General features: G+C 46.8%; 1 protein-coding gene across 1 annotated transcript in view; it reads right to left on the bottom strand.

The window, feature by feature from the left end:
* L3MBTL3 (L3MBTL3, histone methyl-lysine binding protein) overlaps positions 1–13,452 on the bottom strand; it is a 167,974-nt gene that overhangs the window by 130,874 nt on the left and 23,648 nt on the right. Inside the window, 1 exon segment of the mRNA XM_014522505.2 lies at positions 1,238–1,349. Coding sequence (XP_014377991.1) covers positions 1,238–1,349 — 112 coding nt within the window.

Raw genomic sequence — 13,452 nt, 5'->3', positions numbered from 1 at the left:
AATGGTCATAAACTACTACAAGACCGTTTCAGGCTGGACATAAGGAAGAATTTCTTTACTGTCCAAGCTCCCAAGGTCTGGAACAGCCTGCCACCGGAGGTGGTTCAAGCGCCTACATTGAACACCTTCAAGAGCAAACTGGATGCTTATCTTGCTGGGATCCTATGACCCCAGCTGACTTCCTGCCCTTTGGGCAGAGGGCTGGACTCGATGATCTTCTGAGGTCCCTTCCAGCCCTAATGTCTATGAAATCTATGAAATATATTACAGTGCTTACCTCCCTGCAGAGGGGCTAGGCAGTGGACATGGAAGATTGGCCTAAGCCTCTGCTCATTTCCTCACACCTTGCTTGGCACCCTTTAAAGGATCTGGCTGCAACCTGGGGTGTTATAAAGACTGTTTCTGATCCACAGCACTCTTGGCATGTGCACTTGTAGCAGCTCAAGTAGCAGCAGAGATTTGTGCCTCAGTACACGTGCCTGAACATGCACTTTGGTGTGGAACAAATTGGGCCACTTGGGGCAAACTGACTCTGTCCAGCTCCTCCCAGATCTTCAGCCAGGGGAGCTGGAGGCTGAGGCCAACCCCTGTGCAGTATGAAAAGCTGCCCTGGTGAGCAGCTCAGGGCTACTTGCTCTCAGGAACAGCATCCAGATATGCATGGACATTTAGTTCCCCAGGGAGAACTAATGGCGGTACATCTTGTGCTGCCACTAGTTATCCCTGGGGAACGCATGTGCCACACGTGCTCTGGTGTGTAGCAAGTTAAACCAGGTGGGGTAGAGAAGGCTCCTTTGAGATGCTGCAACACACAAGTGAACACTCGTGCAGATGTGGCCAATGGCAACAAGAAGATACAGAATACTAAATAGAGTAAGCAATTTGGGAACATTTTAATTAAATAAATCGCACATTAAAAATTAAATTCTTTTGGTTCTAAAGTTAGATGAAAGTAAAATATTCAACAGCTACTGCCACTATTCTCTAAAATTACTCCTTCCAGATGTTTAATAACAGAAGTGTTAATTTTTGTAATTCTTTCAACTTAAAAGACATTTATTTTGACACCCATTCGCACTCATGTAATAAACAGCATCCCTTCAACTTTTCCATGTACAGGATAGAAATTGTTAGAAGAAACCCAACTAAGCATTTTTAAAGTCTCTGGAAGTTTTTTATACAGCAATATTAAATTCAAGAACTATAACAAACTCAAATCAAATACACTCTTACTGACCTTCTTGAGCAGTTGGCACCATCCAGGTTGTGGTGGCCGTTGCCTTTTTAACACTTTCTATCTCAGTTTCATCTGTGATTACTTCCAAGGCTCCAAATTCATTCACTCTAAACTGATAAAATAAAGACAAATAAAGTAAAATTCACAAAGACAGTAATGATGGGTGCTCCCTTAACTGTTGTTCTACGCACCTAGTTTCTTGTAACAGTGCCCTTCATCATACTTTCTGACAGCTTAGTGAGACTGCCTATCCCTTAAACACATAGAAAATAGAAAATCGCTCCTCTGAAGCAAAACACATACCCATGCTGTTACATAAAACTGTTAAAATATAGTATTATATGCAAATATAAACACATCCTACACACGCAAACATACAGACAACATCGAGCCTAAACAAAAAGATCCACAGGAAAATTAACTATTACTCTGCCTTCTGGATCTTCTTCACTACCAGTAAAAAACACTCCTTTGTCATTGAGTATTTTTGTCAAAAGTGAATGGAAAACAATTAAGAAAATACAAATGTCTCTCAGAATATTGTACTTTCACCATCTACTAAAAGGTGCCGGTTTTGCCATGCAAATTGCATGCAAGCAAACACCTCAACACAGTTTACAAATTGTTCAGTTAGATCAGTAATTCTCATCCTTTTCAGAGTACAGGAACCCCTCAATACATTAGAGACACCCCTCATTAGACTCTAGGCACCCCGTTCATAACTTTTGTGAACTAAGCAAAAAACACTAATTTACTTATTACAATGCTTTTACCTCCTTGCAAAGGAGCGAGACACTGGGAAGGCATGGCAGTGGCCAGGCAGGGAAGAGCCTGAGCCTGTACTTCCCTGCTTAGCTCCTCACACCTGGTATACCCTCACACCTCAGGGCACCCTTCAAAGGATCTGGTAGCACCCCCAGGTACCCTGGCATCTCGTTTGAGAATCACTGAATTGCACACTGCGTGTGATACAACCACCAAACAGGAATAGGGTTCAGCATATATTATGCTTATACCAGATCAGTGACAGGTGGGCAGAGTGGAGGTGGTCTTCAGGGAAAATTTGGTCCATGGAAGGTATGCAATGTCCTGCATAGAGGATGTCTACCTTGCTCTTCAGGCTGGGGATAGAATGGGGATTCTGTAGGTGTACCAAATACTCCACTGCACAACTGATTCCCTGATTGAACTCAGCTGGTCTCACAGGTGGTGTTGAAGATCCCCAGACTTACTATCTTAGGAAAAGGATGTCAAAGAAATAACCCCCAAGTCACATCTAGCCCGCAGAACTCTATCATCTGTCTGCCTGTGGATCTCAGACCTGTGCACTGCATGCAGCATGCACTGGCCCCAGTCCTGTGCACTGCCTACAGCTCACAGGGCCAGCCTGGGACATGCACTAGATAGCTGTGCATACTGGATTGAGAGCTAATCTAGATTGGGCCCACAGACTGGCCATGCGCATGCTGGATCCAGCCCACAAAGCTTGGTTTGCCATGGGGGCCACATACAGCATGTGCTCTGGACTAGCCCCATATGCCATTTGCCAGGTGGGGCAGGAGCTCATGCCTGCTGTATGCAGCACATGGGGCTGGAGCCAGGGCCTATTGCAGGCAGCACCTAGGGTCAGTCTGGGGCGTGAGCTGCATGTGGCGCCCAGACTGGACTGGCCCTGCATGCTGGATGTGGTGCTGGTGCAGATCAGGCCCTTAGACAATCTACAGGTGCCTTATGCAGCACATAGGGCTAGTTCAGCATGGGTGCCACATGCAGACACGTGGGGATGGAGCCCACGTTTGACTGAATGAGTGTGACACCCCATCTTAGGGGACTTCAGCATCCATGCTGAGGCTTGCTCTTTGTGGCTGGAGCAGAACTTCATGCTCTATGCTAATCATAGGGCTATCCTAGCTAGGTGCCAAAGAAGAGTTTTATGTGTCCTGGTGGGTAGGGTTGGATCTAGGATGTAAGGTTAGTGATGGATATGCATTCATAATCCTCTTGGAACCTTTTCAAGGGGCTCCATCTTGTCACCTCCGGTGTGCAAGCTGAGGTCAGAAGCCAGGAGAATTAGAGAGCCAGGTGCTGAGTTCCAGGGAAGATCCAAGAGCAGGGTCAGGGAAAGCGGAAGATGAGTCAGGGGCCAGGAAAATAAGACAGAGAAGTGACGTGAGGCTTGCCAAAGCAGACTGAGGCAGTTGTCATGGCCTGCCTGCAGCTTGAGCATGCAGATATGCTTAAAAGGGATGAGTGGTGCTCTCAGCAGCCAATCCAGTTACAGAAAAGAGAAGCAAACACATTAGCTTAGGACTAAAGTCAAGTTTGGAAGCTCAAGACCTTGACCTGGCTGGCCTGACTGGCCAGAGGCCGTAACATCCATCCTAGCTTGTAAGAGCCAGTAGCAGGAGACTAGGCCTACTTCTGGCAGGGGGTTCCAATGCCCCCTTTTGGGAAGGCAGAATACCTGATGCTCTTAAGTCTGTGATTGTCCAGCCCAGTTCCAGAAACCATCACTTGATACTGACTCAACCTCTCCTTTTTGGAGAAGGCCACTGGCTGGATAGTTGTCCAACATGCTCCAGGTGCATGTAGAAGCTATCAGTATCCTGGACAATTGTCAATCTGGCTTTCATCCTGGATACAACAAAAAGACTGCACTTGGGGCCTTGGTCAATGATCTTTACCTGGATTATCAGTGGGGGAAATTGCACCCTGCTGATTTTACTTGATTTATCGGCAGCCTTTGATAGTTGACCATAAGGTGCCAAAGAAGAGTTTTGTGTGTCCTGGTGGGTAGGGTTGGATCTAGGATGTAAGATTAGTGATGGATATGTATTCGTAATCCTCTTGGAACCTTTTGAAGGGTCTCCATCTTGTCACCTCTCCCATTCAGTATGTATATGAGGCCAAAAACAAAACTGAGCAGAGATGTGGAGTAATAAGCCATCAGTATGCTGATGACAGCCAGCCCTTTCTCTCCTCCTGTTATGAGCTTGATTCTGCAGCCTCATTCCTCTCCCAGTGTCTGGCTACAGCTGGGGACTGGATGCAGGTAAACCAACTAGAACAGAATCTGAAAGATGGAACTGATGGTGGTGGACAGACCAGTTAATTTTGTGGGGAGGAGGTGGCTGGGCCACCTATCATGGATGGAGCTCTCCTTTTCCCTCAGGTTTGCAGCCTTGGGGTATGTTCCTGGCTCTTCACATGCTGGTCGCGTCTAGGAACACCTTTTACCAACTCCATCTGGTAAGACGGCTGAGACCCTTCCTTTCAGACTCTGGTCTGGCCACCACCATCCATGCTTTTGTAACCTCAAGGCTATACTACTGCAATATATTCTACATATGACTACCCAAGAAAACCTTCTGGCAGCTACAGCTGGTACAGAACACTGGCCCACCTTTTGATAGCAGTGGGTTACACCACAACTCCAATGCTCTGGAATGTGCACTGGCTCCCAATAGCCTTCTGGGCACAATTCAAGGTGCTGGTTTTGACCTATAAGGCCCTAAACAGTCTGGGCCATAGGTACCTAAAGACATAAGGGGTCCTTCTACCTTCCCACATCATGATCCCTAAATTCAACAGAGGGCCACCTTCTGCAAGTACTCTGCATTGGCATGCCAAATCTGCTTGGTTGAAAACATACAGGAGATTCAGAGTTCCTCAGCTCTGGAAGTAGGGTGTGGTTGGGGGTGTGTACGGTGGGGTGTGGAGTTTGTGAGAGGGTGTGGCTGGGTGTGTGGGGGCAAAGGGTATGTTGCAGGGGGTGTGTATATGTGGGGGGTCGTGGGGACAGGGTGTGTGTGTGGTGTACAAGGGAAGTGGGGGACCCCTCCACACACTCCTCCCCTATGGCGCACAGCCCCTGACAGCAGCGGTGGCAGCAGCGGCAGCAGGCAGGGGTTCTCAGGGCGCTCTTGGCCCACGCAGGAACTGCCGCCCAGCGGTGCACAGCTCCAGCCAGAGCTGCACATGGCTGTAAGGAGTGCAGCCAGGCCAGCCCACCTCTGTTGTGTAGAGCTCCCTGTGGCGCACATGCAGCTCCTGGGGGAAGCCCTGCGTGATGGAGCCAGCTGTCTTCCCCACTGCCTGCGACCACATACAGCTGGTGGGACTCTGATGGAAGTGGCAAGGGGCCCTGCCCCCTGCTTCTGTGTTGGCAGGGAGCAGGGAAGGTAGCTGGCTTCATCAAGCAGGGCTTTCTCCTGGTGGTGTGCGAATGCCAGGAGCTGCACATGTGCCATGGGGAGCCCCACACTATAGAGGCCAGATGGCCTGGCTGTGCTCCTTGCTGCCATGTGCAGCTTTGGATGGAGCCATGCGCTGCTGAACAGCAGCGCCTGCAGGGCCACGAGCACCCCGAGAACCCCTGCCTGCTGCTGCTTCTGCCACTGCTGCCGGCAGGGGTTTTGTGTCATTGGGGTGGGAGGGGTGGGGAGGGGTCCCCACCCCTCCCTACCCTCCCTCACACCCCATAAACTCCACACATCCACACCCTGTCCCCACGACCCCACCACATATACACATATCCTGCAACATACCCTCTGCCCCTCACACACCCACCCACACCCTTTCACAAACCCCACACACCCCCTATACTTCCCACACCCCACTCTGTCCACCCAAGCTCCATTTTCCTGCTACCCCACTGGGCCTGGGCTCCACGTTCCCACCAGCCCCATGCTTCCTGCCTCCACCAAGCTGCAGCTCCCATCCCCACCACCACCACAGGTCCCCCCACTCCTGCCACTTCCCTACCTGCTGTCCAGAGTGAGCATGAGAACTGCAGCAGGGAGATGAGGAGGTTCTGGATGCCAGGGAACCCAAGCAGGTCCCCCAGAGGCTGCAGCAGTGGCAGCAGCAGCCCCACTGGGCCAGGCCCTTCTGCACATGTCGGTGGGGATGAGGTGTGTGGGCTGGGTGAGGTACAATTAATTGGAGGGCACCTGCAGGCTGGATGAAAATGCCTGGTAGGCCAAATGCGGCCCACAGGCCCTAGTTTGCCTGCCCCGATCTAGTTCGTACAAACAGCACCAAGTTTCCACCACTGTAATGCTACCAACCCCAACCACTCAAAAATCATGAGTCAAGTTTAAAGAAAATTAATAGATGTTAAGAAATAATACCCTGGGGGATATATGTCTTCTAGCTTTTGCCAAGCTTTCCTCCATAAGGGCTAGAAACAATTTTACATGAAAGTGGAGAAAATCTGATCCAATCATATGATTCCAGGAGCTGAGTCTAATAAAAATGCCAATTACCAAAAGACTCTAAATAGAAGTGTGACAACTGGCAACAATGCAAAGGCTTATAATCATGAATGGCAAGGAAGAAGAGCAGCACTAGAGCTGGTAAAAACCAGCTTTGGGGGCTTAAAAAAAATCGCCAGCTGCTGTTCCCAGGCTGTGGTCCAAAAGGGGCATGGTACTATATCACTGTACCCCCTTCTGGATCTGCCCCTGATCAGGGGTAAGAATTTCAAAATTATTCATCACTGACTTAACTCTGCCCTCCTTGAAATCCATGGGAAAATTCCTGTTCACTTCAACACGCAGAGTTAGACCTACGCAGAGAACTTTGAAAACCCAATGCAAAAAGTCTACATCGGTTCTCCCACATTTTAAAAGGAGATGACACTCACATATCCTATCAAAAGATTCAGTGCTCTTAAAAATAGAGAGAGGAGAAAGAAAAATTGTCAACACCTCAGCAGTCCCAAGCAGCCCTACAAGAGGTACAATGGAAACACTTAGATTTCAATAAAAGATGTTGCTTTCAAAGTTCCCCAGGGGTCTGTCTTGGGGTCTGGTACTGTTCAATATCTACATTAATAACATGAAAGATGGAATTAAGTGCTTAGTTAGTACATCTGCACACAACACCAAGCTAGATGAGTTAGCCTTAACTTTGAAGGTTTGGATTAGGATTCAAAATGACACAGAAATTACATGGAGCAGTGATGGAGCAGAATTACAGGAGCAGCGATGAATACATTAGAGAAATGGTTTGAAATAAACTGGAAGATATTCAGTTAGAACAAATGCAAAGTGCTGCACTGAGGATGAAACAAATGAACAAATACAAATTGGGAAATAAGAGGGTAGGCTGCAGTTCTGCAGAAAAGAACAAAGGGAGTATAGCAATCTGCAAACTAAATATGAGTTGTAAAACTAAACAACAGTATTGCATTGCTAGGATGCATTTACAGGAATGCTGTTTGCAAGTCATGGAAAGCAATTCTTCCACTCTATTTAGTGCTGGCTAAGCCTCAATTATCTTTGGAAAAAAAGGAACAAAGATCTAGGAAAGATCAGTCCTGAAAAGATAGCAGAGCATATAATCAAGGAATCTATTTCTAACCATCTAAAAAAGACAATGTGATAAGAAACAGCAAAAACAGATTTGTCAAGAACAAGTTATGCTTAACCAACCTGATTTACCTCTATAACAAGGTATTAATGGGGGAGAGAGCAGAGTGACACAGTTCAACTTTCCACAAGCTTTTAATTCGGTCTCCCATGGCATTCTGGTAAGTGAACTAAAGAAATACAGTTCAGATTAAACTAATGTACTATAAAATGGGTACACAATTCATTGGACAGTGGCAATCGAAAGCTATCCACTTGCCTGCCCAATGGTAAAGCGCACAGCTGGGAGCATGAGGGCTGCCAAGGGACAGGTGCAATGGACACCATTTGTCTGTCGAACCCTGGGGCATCTGGTGTTAGGCAGGAGTAAGCACTCACCTCTTCACACAGGGGCAGTGCCCTGGTTAAGAATCAATACTCAGGTTTTTTTCTCTACTGTAGGCTAACTATCATCACTACTAACCTGTCAAACTGTGCTTATGATCTGAGAGTTGACGTTTTTTGTGAAGGGTGAAGTAAAAAAAAGACATTAATCACTTCAGCTTTCTGCAGCACCTATCATTAGCTTCCCATCCTCATTCAGTAAGGCATTTACACTCACTTTGGCCTTCCCCTTATTTCTAATGTATATTTATTCTGTTTTTGTATGGCCTTTTATGCCTCTTGGTAACTGTATCTCAATTTGTGCCTTGCCCTTCTTGATTTTCTCCCTACATCCTCACCCTATACTCATATATTCATCTTTAGTAATGTGGCCAAAGTTTCCACTTATTATGCAATTCCTTTTTAAGTTTCAAGGCTCTGAATATATCATCATTTGGACAAACCAGTCTATTGCTATGCTCCCAATCTTTCCTTCCCCTCAGGACAGCACGCTTTTGTGCCCTTAGTTTTGTCTCTAAGATACAAATCCTGGACTACTTTTCCTGTTAGATTTCTTTCCCCTGGGATCCTACCTACCAAGTTTGTTAAAGTTTGATTTTCTGAAGTCCTATGTTTTATTTGTTGCTCCTCTTCCTTTCTTTCCTTAGGTTCTTGATCATTTTGTGATCACTGGGTGCATCTACATGTGCACCTGACTGCGCAGTTGTTACAGCGCGCTCATTTAGTACTTGTTTTAGCAAGTAACCGCCACTACTGCGCAGTCCCAGTGGCACACGGGTCATTTCTGACCCTAATGTGCAGTAGCTCGTTGCTACTGCACAGTAGCATCAGCATCACAGTTCATGCTTGCCAATGCTACAATGCCATAGCAACAAGCTATGTCACAGCCAGTGTCACTTATTTTGCCTTCCACTCTGAAGATTTTCAGCCAGTTCTTCTTCATTTGTAAGCAGTGAGTTGAGAAAAGTTCCCCTTCAGTCAGTTTTTTAGCCATCTGCACCAAAGTTGCAACCATAGTTGTCCCCAACACAAACATGCTCAACTTTTTGCGTGCTACTATGTTACTTTCTGTAACCTAGGGCTCTGGTACTTAAGAGGAAAAAACAGCAGAAAACAGCACTCAGCAGCCAAATAAAGGTTAGCCGCAAAGAAATAGGCAGCCAGATGCCAAAAGTTGAGAGTGTCTATTGCTATGTTAGCTACACAATAACAGGACAGAGTCAACCGAAGCAACAGAGCCACTGTCCTATAGGAGACAGGGTAGCAACAAGCTGCCCACTAGAATGAGAGGGGGCTAGCAAACCTCCTCACTGGAAGGGGGCAGGGCTTAAGAGACATATAAGCCAGGTCCTGAGCCCAGGGCAGTCATTCTAGCTCAGGACACCACAAAGGGAAGAGCTCTGCAAGGAATAGCTGCAACATAGGACTATAGCTGCAGACAGAAGTGACCTTTTTTGTGCAATCTGGCCCCTGAAAGTACTTTACAGCCATGTCATAACACAAGTTAATGGCTGCAGAGTGCTTTTAAAATGGCTGATTGTACAAAAAAATTAACCTTTGTTAAATCAGGTAGTAAATAAAGGCGCTCTCAATTCTACACAGTTCCCTGCTAGCATTAAATGTCATGCCCCTGGTCTGCCACAGGGAGGAGATTTTCTCCATCCTGTGCAGTAAGGGAGGAAGGGGGAGAGCATGTGCGCTCCCCCCATGGAAATGGCATTCTCCATGGGGACAGAAGGGCTTGGGGAGTGTACCCCCTCCTCGCTGATGCCAGATCCCACCCCACAGCCTGTCTGCTGCTTTTTGACAGCATGCCAGCCTGGCTGGCGCAGGCAACTGACAAGCAGCAGCAGGTGGGCTGGGATGCAAGTCTCAACGCCACGTGGACCCAGCCTGGCTACTCCTGCTGGGGTCTGGGGAGGGGTGCCAGACCTGAGACACAGACCCCAACCTGATGCTTTCTGAAAGCATGCCGGCTGAGCCCGTGCGGGCTGCTGACAAGCAGGAAGCAACGCGCAAGCTTCAATATAATGCAAGAGAGGCAGAAAAAAAGGCCATAAACCTAGAAGGAGAGGCAGAAAGACATGGAGAAAGGCATCAGGAACCCAGAGTCCAAGAAGAGGCAGAGGCAGAGACAGGGCCAAGGGCCTAACGCCAAGGGAAGCAGAGCCAGGGTCAGGGCCCTCAGGCCAAGAGGAAAAGAGTAGGGCCAGAGGCCCAGCTACCCAAAGAGGCAGTGACTGACAAGGACATAGAGGCCCGGTGAAACGTGGAATGAGCCTGGGGCAAAGGCCCACTGAACAGATAAATCACTAACACCTACGAGGCATGGGCACAGCTGTTAGGGGCAGTCAGTGGCTGTAATTAGCCCATAAGGTTACAGGTGCACTGGGGCGCAGACAGGCCTGGAAGGCCAACTAAGTGCAAGTATTGGAGTGAGTCCAACAAGATCTGACGAGATCCACTGGCAGGACCCAGCGTTGAGTTTGCTCTACAGCCCTGCGGCAGCCTCTTTTTCCAAAATTAACTAAGAAAATCAAGGCGTGGCAAACAGGAGTGAACAGAGGGTAACTAGAGCCAGAGCAGGACAGGAGCTGCATGGCCACCAGGGGTTGTTGTCGTTGCCCCTGGAAAGCAGCGGTCCTATTAGACCCTCCCAGAAGATATCACTGTAATTGGAAGTCTCCATAAGCACCAAACCCTGTGATATGGTTAGCTGTTTGAAAAAATTTTACTCACCACCTCCTTTATTGGATCTACTGGATACACTCACCACTGACATACCACTTACTGTTTTCCCTTTTCCCTTAACCTACAGACTTTCAACAAATCTATCTCCCATTTCATTCTGTACTTTAGAACAAGTTCAGTAATCTCAGAACATTATCTAACCTTTTCATAACCAATCAAATCCCATCTCCCCACTACTATTAGGAGTCTGTTCTAGATGCTCATTCCTCTGATAATTAGAAACCTTCTAATTTCCAACCTACATACATTCGTATCTATTTGTTCTTACGCCAGTATTGTCGTTTAGTTTAAATAGCTTCAATATCTCTTTAGTGTTTATCCCCCTTCCCCCAGAAGGTCAAATTGTGCGTTTCAGAAACTAATGGCACAATGGCTGCACATACTACACATCTGTGACAAAGTAGGAAACTACAGAGCAGCGGGGAACACCAATGGTGGCACGGTCGAACACACTCATTGTTTACAACTATACAGTGATGTGGTCCAGTAAATGATCATTGCACACAAAATAGTTTTATTCTGAAATTGCCATTCAGTTCTGAAACAGAGATACAGAGAAACAGTCACTCTCAGCCTTCATTTTGCCACTCCAGACTATCCCTCGGTGGCGACTCTTGAGACCCTAGTCTCTGTTGTACCTGACAGTGGAAGCTGAGGACAATCCCAAAGCAGCCTCAAAGTTGGATTTCTGTTTTTAGAGTAGGAGCAGCTGGACAGACAACTCAAGTGCATCCATGCTGGGACACAATGTCACTACAATGTGGATAAGTCCTGAGCCTCTTCTTATGAGCTCTCCTTTTTCATTATCATCCTTTCTTGAACAGGAATGACCAGAACTGTACACATTCGAGACAATATCATACCTGTGCCTGGCATAATGGCGTTAACACTTCTGTCTCTAGAAATACCTTGCCTGATATATCCTTGGAGAAATTCCATCCTTTTATTTGATGCAATTACATGTTAAAGAGGCTTCTGTTTAATGTTATCAATACTTCACAGAACTGTTCAATCCATTTATAAGTCAAGTAACTGTAAAAATTTGCAATTACCATGACGAAAATCTGACAAATGGCCAGAAAATTAAAAAAACAGAAATCTATTTAAAAAAAAACAGGTGAACTAATCCTGGATTAAGAGCTGTATGTAAAACATGAATCAGAAATAAAATATTACAGATTATAAAATGTCAAAATTACTAATAAATCTGGACTACTAATGTCATACCCCAGGGGTTGTCAAACCCTCAGGGGGTACTTGAGAAGGCCCTAGGGGGTACTTATGGGTGGGCGGGGACAGAGCACTGCTACACACTATCCTGCACAGGTGCTGCCTACCCGGCTGGACACGGAAAGCTTGAACATGGCTGCTACCACCACTCCGCATCCGGCTGCACACCACCCTCCCACCCCACTGCTTGGCGGCCAGGGATACACTGCTCTGCATCCGGCCACCAGGGAGTACAATGATCCAAAAAGATTGAAAATCCCTGTCATGCCCCATTAAGCCACTGACTAGTCTGTCTAAAGACTGCAGGATCTTGTCACTGCTAATGAAGATCAAATCAGCAATGAGGTTGTTATTGTTCCATACTGGAAGGGTAAGTTGCTTAGGAGGAATGATAGAAAAGAGGGAAACTTACAGTTAAAAAAGAAAACGAAGCAACAGCTTTTCAGACATAAAAACACAACTTCAGAAAGAAATTACAAAAAACAGCCAACACTACCATCTACTGGGCAAGGTTAGGATAATATGCCTAAAGTAATAAAAACAACTGGTACTATAACAGGTAAATAAATTTGAGAATAATGAGTTAAATATCCTGACCTCACACCAGGGAAAATGTAGACTAACTCCACTGAAGTCAATGGAATCAAACTGATGTAAAACTACATGGACGTGTGATCAAAATCCATCCATATACTGTTCCTCATACATAAGAGGTAAGAGGTAACATTTAAGCAAGTAAAAGCTATACTGGCAATCTGTCAGAAGGGAGCAGACTTAGATTTCATACACATTGGGACTGGAAGTGACCTGAGAAGATCATCAAGCCCAGCCACCTGCCCAAGGGGCAGGAAGTCAGCTGGGGTCATAGGATCCCAGCAAGATAAGCATCCAAATTTCTCTTGAAGGTGTTCAACGTAGGTGCTTAAACTACCTCCAATGGCAGGCTATTCCAGACCCTGGGGGCTCAGACAGTAAAGAAATTCTTCCTTATGTCCAGCCTGAAACAGTCTTGCAGTAGTTTATAACAGTTCAACCTCGTCATCCCTTGGGGCACTCTGGTTAACAAACGTTCCCCCAGATACTGGTGGTCACCCCTGATAAATGTATAGGTGGCCATCAGATCACCCCTGAGCCTGCGCTTTTCCAGGCTAAAGAGCCCCGTAGCTCTCAGCCTGTCATCGTAAGGTCTGTTTTCCTGACCTCTGATCATGTGCGTGGCTCTTCTCTGGACTCTCTCAAGCTTCTCCACATCCTTTTTTGAATTGTGCGGCCCAAAACTAGACACAGTACTCCAGCTGCAGCCTCACCAAGGTTGAGTACAAGGGGAGAATGACGTCCTGGGATTTGCTTGAGAAGCATCTATGGATGCAAGCGAGTGTTTTGGTCGCTTTACTAGCCATAGCATTGCATTGAAGGCTCATGTTCATCTTGTGGTCAATGATGACCCCCAAGTCTCTTTCTTCCGTAGTGCTAGAC

The sequence above is a fragment of the Alligator sinensis genome, unplaced genomic scaffold, assembly GCF_000455745.1.
Source record: "Alligator sinensis unplaced genomic scaffold, ASM45574v1 scaffold889_1, whole genome shotgun sequence".
In the NCBI taxonomy this organism is placed as follows: Eukaryota; Metazoa; Chordata; order Crocodylia; family Alligatoridae; genus Alligator; species Alligator sinensis.
The sequence above is the reverse complement of the archived record's forward strand: the minus strand, read 5'-3'. Positions and strand labels throughout refer to the sequence as shown.